Source organism: Nicotiana tabacum, chromosome 4 (genome assembly GCF_000715075.1).
Source record: "Nicotiana tabacum cultivar K326 chromosome 4, ASM71507v2, whole genome shotgun sequence".
In the NCBI taxonomy this organism is placed as follows: Eukaryota; Viridiplantae; Streptophyta; class Magnoliopsida; order Solanales; family Solanaceae; genus Nicotiana; species Nicotiana tabacum.
The window spans coordinates 121,270,653-121,281,077 of record NC_134083.1 but is presented as its reverse complement, the minus strand read 5'-3'; the positions used below and the strand labels follow the sequence as shown (position 1 = coordinate 121,281,077).

The 10,425-nt window shown below is 39.1% G+C and overlaps 1 protein-coding gene across 4 annotated transcripts; it reads right to left on the bottom strand.

The window, feature by feature from the left end:
• Positions 1 to 3,920: 3,920 nt before the first annotated feature.
• Positions 3,921 to 9,737, bottom strand: LOC107781195 (putative alkaline/neutral invertase B). Of its 4 annotated transcripts, none has more exons than XM_075252379.1 (5): positions 9,716 to 9,737; positions 8,379 to 8,824; positions 6,738 to 7,169; positions 4,993 to 5,551; positions 3,921 to 4,505 (listed from the first exon to the last, which is right to left on the bottom strand). In XM_075252379.1, exons 2-5 carry the CDS (start codon positions 8,805 to 8,807, stop codon positions 4,216 to 4,218), a joined length of 1,710 nt encoding a protein of 569 aa, XP_075108480.1. In that variant the 5' UTR covers positions 8,808 to 8,824; positions 9,716 to 9,737; the 3' UTR covers positions 3,921 to 4,215. The 4 variants fall into 4 exon arrangements, with proteins under 4 accessions (XP_075108480.1, XP_016457350.1, XP_075108479.1 ...); XM_016601864.2 differs by lacking the exon at positions 9,716 to 9,737 and adding an exon at positions 9,520 to 9,700; XM_075252378.1 differs by lacking the exon at positions 9,716 to 9,737 and adding an exon at positions 9,303 to 9,452.
• Between the last annotated feature and the right edge of the window lie 688 nt (positions 9,738 to 10,425).

Here is a 10,425-nt window from a genome sequence, read left to right as displayed (position 1 = left end):
TAGAGCCACTTCTCCAGCAAAGCCTTCAATTATTGAGCCACCACAACTTGAACTCAAGCCACTTCTACCATACTTAAGGTATAAATTTCTTGGCTCTAATAATACTTTACCGGTAATCATTTCTTCCTTGTTGAATGATGTGCATGTAGATCATTTATTGAATGTCCTAAGGGAACATCAACAAGCCATTGGGTGGACAATAGCGGACATCCGAGGGATTCCCATCGGAATCTGTGAGAACAAAATACAATTGGAGCAAGGAAGCAAACCTAGTGTGGAACACCAAAGAAGATTAAACCCGTCCATGCAGGAAGTGGTGAAGAAGGAAATCATCAAGTGGTTAGACGTCGAGGTAGTCTACCCCATTGCCGATAGTTCTTGGGTGAGCCCGGTGCAATGTGTGCCAAAGAAAGAAGGCATGACCGTTATCCAAAATGAGAAAAATGAGCTCATCCCAACAAGGACTGTGACCGGATGGAGAGTTTGCATGGATTACCGAAAGCTCAACAGTGCCACTTGCAAAGACCATTTCCCTATGCCTTTTATTGATCAAATGCTTGATCGGCTAGCGGGAAGGTCATTTTATTGCTTTTTGGATGGATACTTCGGCTATAACCAAATCGATATTGCATTAGAAGATCATGAGAAGACAACATTCCCATGCCCATATGGGACTTTTGCTTTTAGCCGGATGCCATTTGGGCTATGCAACGCTCCGGCTACCTTCCAACGGTGCATGATGTCAATTTTCTCGGACATGGTGGAAGATTTCCTAGAAGTGTTTATGGATGACCTTTATTGTATTTAAATATATCTCTCGATCGTCTTAACTGATATTGATACAGATGCAATGTATGTGGTAGCACGAGGACTTTGTCGTGTGAAGGTGATTGTTATTGCGGGCACGAGGTGCCATACGTGCAAGATTTGGAAATTGTGGATCATGATTTGTGATTTCAAGGATTGGTACCTCGGGGTAAATCTTGTTGCAAGTCCATGTGTTGAGAATGATTTGATTAATTGAGTTGTTATATGTTTTCCTTATTGAGTTCATTCATATCCCATCGATGTTCTGATTATGCTGCTATTCTATTACCCGTCTACTTCTTGCTGGCATTTGAGTTTCCATTTATCTTCGTCGTTAGTTGTAAATTATAATCCTTTCATTGTTAGTTTTATGTTATATCTTGTACAGGTTTCTATCTCTGGTAGGTGTCTTGACCTGGCCTCATCATAACTCTACCAAGGTTAGGCTTGATACTTATTGGGTACTGTTATGGTGTACCCATGCTACGCTTCTGCACATTTTTGTGCAGATCCAGGTCCTTTTGATCGTGTTGTTGAGAGTTGTGTCCGCGCGGCCTGAGACTTCAAGGTATTCCTGCTTGATGTTCGCAGGCCTCGGAGTCATCTTCAGTTATCTTCTCATTACTATTTATCCTTCTATAAGACAGTGTTGTATTAGAGGTTTTAGTATGCTTTTATAGAGCTTATGACTCAGTTTCACTGGGTTTTGAGAATGTTGTATAGTGATTTTGATATGGAGTTATTATAAGACTTATGAGATTTATTTCCTAATTTTAGTAGTTATTTATGTAATATTTCCTTGTTGTTAGGCTTATCAGGACATCCTAAGGTAGGAAATTGGGATCGCCACAAGTTGGTAACAGAGCTCTAGGTCTATAGGTTCTACAAGCCATAAGCAAGTTTAGTAGAGTCTCGCAGATCGGTACGGAGACATCTGTACTTATCTTCGAGAGGCTACAGAACTGTTAGGAAATTCCATTCTTTCATTCCTTATCGTGCAGCATTGATTTAACTTAAAGCGTATATCTTATATTCTTTTGCATCCACTCGTGTATTATATTGCGCACTCGGTATCGGCTATGCACCAATGGTTCGTGAAGCTGTGGATGGGCTACGAGGGGGCCACGGATGCTCGATCATTGTCTCGAGGTATTTTCCAGACTGAGGAAGCGGATGTATTAATAGATCATTCAGTTGTTCATGTGGGGGTGCAGCGGGTTCTGGCATCTTATTGATAAGTACAAGCTTGGAAGATTTAATTGGTTACCAAATCGCCGCGATCGTGGTAGAGACATGAAAGGGTGTTGATCTGAGGATAGTTGGTGGTTCTCGAGACTATGTATGTTGTATGGGTCTTCTATTCAGTGAAAAGTAATATTGTCATTCGATGCACTTGAGGAAACGGGCTTGACTGTCCCGAGGAGGGGCATACGCTTAGTAGGTGATTTGAGGTATCTTATGATTGGTGTTGTTCGAGCTGTGAAGGTGGGTATTGTGGATTATCGGATGTGATGTCCTGCGGCTTTGTGCCAAGTGGGAGAGTCCACTATCGACGATCAGATTGCAGGGCCATGTGTTATATCAGTTTTGTCCTGAGATGTATATGTGGTATTGAAGGGTTCCACGAAACTTCTATATGATTATAATCTGAGACTTGCATGGGATAATGCTGGGACTTACGGTATTTCCGCGTCATCAATAATTCTACATTTCAGTATCATAGGGGTTAGACAAACAACTTCAGATTCACAGAAGTTCTCTTCAAAGTGGGTATCTCGGTTGTGACATTATGGGATGCTTCAGAGGAAATACAGTGGTTTATGAGCTTCTAAGCTACGTGGTTCGTGCTAGGATCTTTTGTATTGAGTTTTGGATTTGGGATCGTTGTGTACCAATAGGGAGAAGTGTTACCCTAAAGAGAAGTTGAGGAGGATTTGAAGAAATGGGTCAGCTCGGTGGCGCTGGGGCAGCATAGCAATAAAGTACTCTTGGGTTTGACGGGTTATGTGACATGCGTTTCTCGTGTTCAGGGCGTGACAATTTGGTTATGTGCAAATGGATTTCGGAGAGTTCTCGATGGTTTCTACCACGGTTTGAGTCGGCTGATTGCTATTGGCATAAAGAATATGTTGTGCATTATGGTTTTCTCCTGGATTGATATAAGAAGTTAAGAGAATGCTGGCACTATGATAATCAATTTCACCTTCTATACGGGATAAGTTATACCAAGATTTTTGTACAAAAATTAATAGTGGTTTTAGCTAATACATCTAACCAAGTAGAAATGACATCAAATAGCCACTCTAAAAGGCTGTTATTTAGGAATTAGCCAGTGCATCCTAAATTTAATTTTTCCGTGCCATTTTTCAGGACAAAAATGTGTTGAGTTATCCTGAAGTTAAGATTTTTAGTTTAAAATTTCAGGACAAAATAAGTATCGGCTAATCTCTAAATAACATCCATGAGAACGGCTATCTGCCAGTTGCCCCTGTAACCAAACAGGGGATAAATCTAATTCCAAAATTTATACACGGGATAATTTACCTAATTCCTTGAACCAAACGGCCCTAGTTGTTAATCTAACAGTACATTAGATATGTAAGCAATATTACCATGTAAGACTGGTCAAATGAGGAAAAAGGAGTTAAAGAAAAAGTGAAAAGATGTATTTTTGAAACAACATCTTGGTGATCATAAATGTAGAGATACCTTGTGGTGAATAAACTTGAAGTTAGTACTGCATTCTGATTACAAGTGAGAGCCTCTAAAAGAAATGAAAGCTACATCAATCCTGCTGCTGGAATGAGAGAGCATCTAGCACTGAAGCTCTATTAAGTATTCTTTACAAGTGAGAGCCTCTATACTGAAAAATTACGAATTTCTTCCTCAAGAGAGAAATATGTAGTTCAGTTGTAATATGACAGTCCAGAAAGGAGGGCGGAGAGGAAAAAGATGCATTAAGTTGTTCAGAACGTCGCTAAACAATATGCACCAAAGCTTATGTAAGAATCAGCATCATTAATCGTTCATTGGGGATTGACGATTAAGAAATTAATAGACATGTGCAAATGCAAGTACGTCTAAGTAGGTTAGTGATCACAAAGTTGACCATGTTAAGAGCTAAATGTCAATTAGCATTTGCGATCATATTAGAAGTAGATTGTTGCCAATGCTGCTAAACTAAGTTCCGGAAGAATTACAGGGTGGGTAGGAAAAGAATCGGAGTAAAGCAAACTGATGGCATTCTACAACAATCTTACTTGTAACTTCCCTACAAGACCTTTGCTTGTTTTCTTCTGTTCTTTCTTCTATGATGCTCTGGCACTTCATTTGTATTCCTCCACATTCTGAAATGTTATGCGATTTAAAAGCTTAGAAGAAACTTGTGTAACAGGTGAGATATAACAATCAAAACGAATTTGATCTTTTCAAGACAGGCTTCAGCTGCTTATCTTCCTCAAGTGCAACCATTCCCACATGGGATGGGTCTTCAAGCATCATCTTTGCCACCAAGTAGCCAGCAATTGACCATGTCTGGTGTTTCCGAGCTTGCTTCCCAATGAATCGCCCAAGTTTTCCATCATAATATTCAGGCCACCCATCCTTGGACAACCTCGTTTCAGCAAGTTCAATGGCACGCCTTGCTATCTGGGGCCGTCCAGTCTTGATACACGCCGCCGTGAGGAGCCATAAAAGCACTGCCGCCAAACACAAAAATAAATATCAGCAGAGCAGTATGCTTGAAAATGTACACAAGACTACCAATGATAACATGTGGCAAATTAGTACTTTTTTCATGACTATTACGCAGTAAATAATTCTTGTATTACCTGAATAAGGTTCCTTAAAAATGTTCAAGTTAAGCCATACAAGGAAAAATACAAGAAGAAACTTTCATATGAACAGACTGAGCAGTACATATATGTCAAGGAAGTGTTGGTTAGAGAAACAACTAGCTGGTTGTGTTACAGGAAAATAGAACAAAACTTATCTGAACAAAGTACACCGTTTTACAGACAGGATTAGATTAAAAAGTGAGCTACAATATCAGGAAACATTCTTCAATTAAGATCATCGCTATTTTATTTCACACTTCACTATCCACCAAGGAACACTACTAAGCCAATTGATCTTTTCTTTTCTTTTCTTTTCTTTTTGTGATGAAAATTACTAATGCAATTGTACCTGGCCATGAACCTCCATTATGGTAGCTCCATCTAGTATTTTTTGGATCACATCCTGTTACAATCCGCCACTCATGACCCTCTATAGCTGGATAACAAACCTTCAAAGGCATTTCCCCTACCAGTTCATGCCAACGTGACTCAATAAGATCCATGATCTTAGTTTCCTGTTCAGGGGTCGCTAAGCAAGATAAAATTGCAATACAATTGCCCAAGCAGAACCATCGGAAATCCATGTTTGAAGGGCCAACATTTCCAATGAAATAGCCTCCATGAAGTGGCATGAAATCAAAAACCCATTCTGGAAGAGAATCGGGAATGACATTAAACTTGTTGACTGCTGTGTGGGAATATTCTTCAGTTTTATATCTGTATATGTCATTAACTTGCTTCAGATCGAGCCAAAAGTAGGTTCTCATGTGATAGCTCAATGCGTGCAGTCTCTTTACAATTCGTTCTATGAACTCCTTCCCTTCAACATCTTGCTTGAGTAAGAGAAGTGCACATCTTAAGGCCATGAAGAATAGTGCTTGTATCTCTATTGGGTATCCGTAAACACCCTGACAATGTTCATGTACCACAATATAGTCAGTGAAACTGGAACATTAAATGCATACTTAGGGTAAGCACAATAATATGGAAGAGCAAATTGTCTTAGTTGCATTAAACATTATAAGTTCAGCACTGACGATGCGAGGTCTGTATGAGAAAGAGGAGAGAAGGAAAGAGATCTGCTTACAACCAAAAACCGCAAGGAGATTTAGAAGGGAATACCATTCATGTCCTGAACTTCTCTAGATATAGATGTAATTCAGGATTGCTTCACTTGCCTGTGTATAGTATGCAATAGTGCTCTCGGACACATTCAATGTTTACACTCAGCTGATTACCGATTACTGGTAGACATGCTTCAGTTATAAGTATTGTTATTTGGTTCGGCAAGCACTAAAACCTCTGGGGCGCAAAGAATTTTTGTAGGGATCTCGCTTTAATTTCCTTTGCAAGAACACTTGGGTTCAAAGGATGGCTTTATTTTCTCTGTTTTGACATGATAGAACAAATTCTAGAAGCAAATTGGTTCCGATCTTTATTATCAAATAGCCACTTTTAAATATTAGTATTACAAAGGCATTTGATATCACCAACCAAGCAACATCAGTAGATCTAGATGGAGTGAGCTTAAGCAAAATTCCTATATGAACACAGAAATCACCACAAGGAAACACTTTTGAAGAAATTCATACATATTTCTGGAGAATGGCAATTTAGCCCAACAAATAGGGGCAATACACAAGGAAACAATTTTTTTGTTTTATGAATCCTACACCCACTTAGTTGTTGTCTCTCAAGTTTTTCTTTTTTCGGCATAATCGCAGATTCCCATACCGCGTTAACAAACATTTCTACAGCTGTAAGAAACCTATCTTTGAAACAGACCTAAGAATTTCATAGGGCACTTCTTAAGTCCAGAAGAGGCAACAATAAAATAATAAAATTACTAGGTAGAAATGGAGAATGAAAATCCAATTAGCTAACAACTCCAGGAACTAAAAGGAGCATCTGTTAAAGCCCCCCATGATACGAAAATCATGTCTGCAAATATGAGATCGCGTCTATATAGAAGAGGAATACACATGAATTTGTATAAACCTCCATTAACATTTTAGTATATCAAGCTCACAAGCCCAAAGTGAGTGCATATAAATCACTTCACAACAATTGTGTACGAACAGCAGGAAAACTCACCATTCTACGATCAATCATACAGCATCCATCAGCACAAAGAAGAGTCGGGAATGTGTCAAACCCTTCTGAAAGGCATAAACTAAGTATCAGGCGCATTCCCTTCTGACATTCAGGCATCTCAGACAAGGAAGTATCCCCTGTCGATTTCGTGTATGCACGAAGTAATATAATCCACCAAAATCCAGAATCAATAGGAGCCACTCTTCCTATCGCGCTCTCACCAAAATCTGCCATTAATGTCTCTGTATTCCTGACTGGATCATGGAGCACTTTGAAACTAGCTGGCATTACACCCTCCCCCAGTTGGAATCGATCTATCTTTTTCTCCCATGACTGAAGACGAAGAGTTTTCAAGATGAAATTTTTTACGATTTCAGGTTCCCCATTCATTAAAAAAGCCAATGCACTTGGAACAAAGTCTCTGACAAACACCTGGAGATACAGATGAACATTAATAAACATCTTGAACATGAAAGAATGTGGCTAGTTAAACCTCAGCTACAAATTAAAATGTCGTATACTACCAAAAAGCACTTCAAAAGTATTTATATCATTTAGACAAAAGGATCTTCCAGAAGAGCATTTTCAACAATGATTTTTGTAAAACTCAATTACTAAAGGGCCAGAATCTTTATGAGTGTATATAGGAGAACTCCTCCCGTGTCATGCAATTACTGGATGACAGAAGATTGGAGACTATCTATTCCAGATTCAAACCGGCAGTTTACAAGGAGGAATGCAGTGCCACAGAAGATGTAATAGTGAGTGCATTGATCCATTAAAATTGGACGAGGAGAGACACTGCGCTCCTTCTGGTGCTGGAGATTATATTGGATGCTCTAGGAAAAGGAAATCAGAACTCATCAGACTAGAAACCACAGTCAGGAATATAGTGGAATCTCCTGATCTGTCAAGAGAGAGCTAACGACTACAAAGGATGCAGCTGGCTGCAGTCCCTGAACCCAGCTTGTAGCAAGCCAAACATTCCCCTACGAGTAAAAGATCTTAATTTAATTTATCATTGTTCTTCAGCAACCCAACAATAACACAGATATATCATCCTGTTTGAATACGGTTTCCAAATGTAAAACACATCAAAGTTTATTACTTAGAATGCAGAGTACAAAGATCCATCTGCAGGTATTAAGCCTTTTCCTATAATCTAAGCACACAAAATTATTAGATTAAAGTGATTATCATACAATTTTCTACAAGGTAACTTATCAAACTGTAAATCAGCATTACAGGATTCTGTGAATCCAAACTTAAGTAACAGACAATTCTTCCTTAGACCACAAATAAATTAGCTGTCCACAAGCTTCAATTAAACAATTATGTCTCAATCTTCTTACACAAGTCGAGGTAGGCTATATGAAGCGTCTATATACATTTCACTCTACTCGAGACCCAATTCATTCCAATCAAAAGCTAATGCACCACTCACTGATCCATAATTTGCAATGACAAAGCAAGCGTCCCAGCAGAAATGAAAATTCTAGTGCTCTACTCGAGACCCAATTCATTCCAATCAAAAGCTAATGCACCACTCACTGATCCATAATTTGCAATGACAAAGCAAGCGTCCCAGCAGAAATGAAAATTCTAGTGCTCTACACAGGATATATATTATGAAGGCTTCACCTGATCGTAGTTAAGCTTTTCATCTGAACTGTCTAACGCGGCAATAGTCCCAACAGGACGCCCCCGAAAGTGCACCAAGGAACGCCTCAAAGCTTCCCAAGCCTCAGCGATCATCGGATGTGGCTCTGCCCCAAAAGGTGACCTTGGAGTGGTAAAACCAGACCATTTTGCTGGTGAATGGACAGAATCAAAGTGGTCCAAACCGCGGGAATAATATTCTGCTCTGGAAGGGGGAGGAGGAGAGTTTCCCATCATCTGAGCTTCACTGAAGGACCTCTCATCGAGTGAGCCCTTCCTCTCAATGTTCAAGTTTCTTGGCCTAGGTATCCTCGAGAAATCAATATCATCCAATTCGGCCACACTACTACTGCAAGAGTCATAATTCTTTAAAGTACCATTCTGAGATACATCCACAGATGGTGTTGACATGCTTGAAGCTCAACAATCTGCATAATTCAAACAAGAATTCAAACCACATGCATACTGATCAGGAAAAGGCAGTAACCAATGCAACAGATCAAGAAATGGAGTGTTACATACTAATATAAGAGTGTTCCCATTACACAAAGTGCTTCCCCTCTAGTTCAAAGGATAGGGATAAACAGAGACGATCCAAGGTTTGAACATTATAGGTTCCAGTTCAGAATTCTACCACAGCCCATTTGACTTCTCGGTCCGAAATCTATCAGTTGTAATTATTTATTTTTTAATGCATATAAAGGGTCCGAGACAAAGCTATTGGGTTCGAATGAACCATAAGTCCTTAACTACATCAGCCCGGGCCCCGGGGTGGGAAAGTAGACACTGTATGCGGTCTTTTGCTTGCCTTTCTACAAGAAAGCTGTTTCCAACCCTTAAACCCATGACATGCAAAAGTCACAAATCAAAGCCTAAGGCTAATTAGAATCAAGAATCTCAATTAACCTTTTTCTCAAATCTTGAGTGTTTTCTGAACAAGCAGGAGAAGCTAAGGAAACAAATGATTATTTAAGAAAATTCGATAGAAACAAGAAGAAAACTAAAAACCCATATGCGAAACACCAAGCGGAGCTGCAAACCAGTAATGCATGTAGTAGCTAGTGTCTAGAAAGTGGAAATGGAAGAAGAAAACATGAACATGTTTAACAGAAATTACACTTACGTATAGGACGTCCAGAATATGGTGAAATTAGCGAGAAAGAACAATGATACATAGATCACTAAGTGTGTGTGTGTGTGTGAGAGAGATGGTGAAATTATTGTTTAAGGGACACTGATGATGACAAATGTGGTACGGCCAAATTCTGCCATGGCGAGTTGTGTTGTTTTGTTTTTTAATATCTTTTGTCAGTACTGACCTGTACCAGCAATTTTTTCATCGACTGGGAAGCATGTAGTGACAAAACAAGGAAAAAGATGAAATGGTTAGGTGTGTAAATTTGGAATGTATATATATGTGTATGTGGGGGATGGTGATGGGGTAAGTCGGTAAATAATCTAAGGTGAAATTCAGAAATGGGGGCTATTGGTTTTGGAGTATTGCTGTGCTATGTAGTTAGTACAACTCTCTGCAAAGCTGGAGCGCGCACACACTCTCTCTCTCTCATTGAATGAATCATGCTTGCTCCGGTGATAATAATAAACGTGTTTACCCGAAATGGATAGAGTTAAATTTATACGCAGTTTCGCGGCGTAATTTAACACAAAATATAAGGATAAATAGAAATGTAAATATAGATTGCAGAGAGAATGCGAAATAGATAAGGTTGTCAGGAACAATGAATCTTAGGATTCAACAAATAGAATCAATCTAAGAAATCTGAAAGAACGATTCTTTACTGTAGAAGAATATAACACTTTTATTACAATGTAAGCCTGAGAAAAAACTTGTTTTACAGAAATAGTAACCAAGCCATTTTATAGTAGAGGGATTTGGCTCTAAGCATAATAAAATAAACATTCAGTGGGAGACCCATAATAAGTCAGCTTTTCCACAATTTCTGCCAAGATTCTCTCTAGTGGGATTGCAACGGCTTTTGTTTGCGAGCTCGATTTTGGTTTAAGCTTG

Bases quoted from the DNA above. Each gene is read 5' to 3' on its own strand.
- LOC107781195 (XM_075252379.1), bottom strand. From the start codon at position 8,807: ATGTCAACACCATCTGTGGATGTATCTCAGAATGGTACTTTAAAGAAT. The intron at 7,170-8,378 runs GTGAAGCCTTCA...CTGTATCTCCAG, and splicing joins AAAAGCTTAACTACGATCAG to GTGTTTGTCAGAGACTTTGT. The intron at 5,552-6,737 runs GTGAGTTTTCCT...GAACATTGTCAG, and splicing joins GTATGATTGATCGTAGAATG to GGTGTTTACGGATACCCAAT.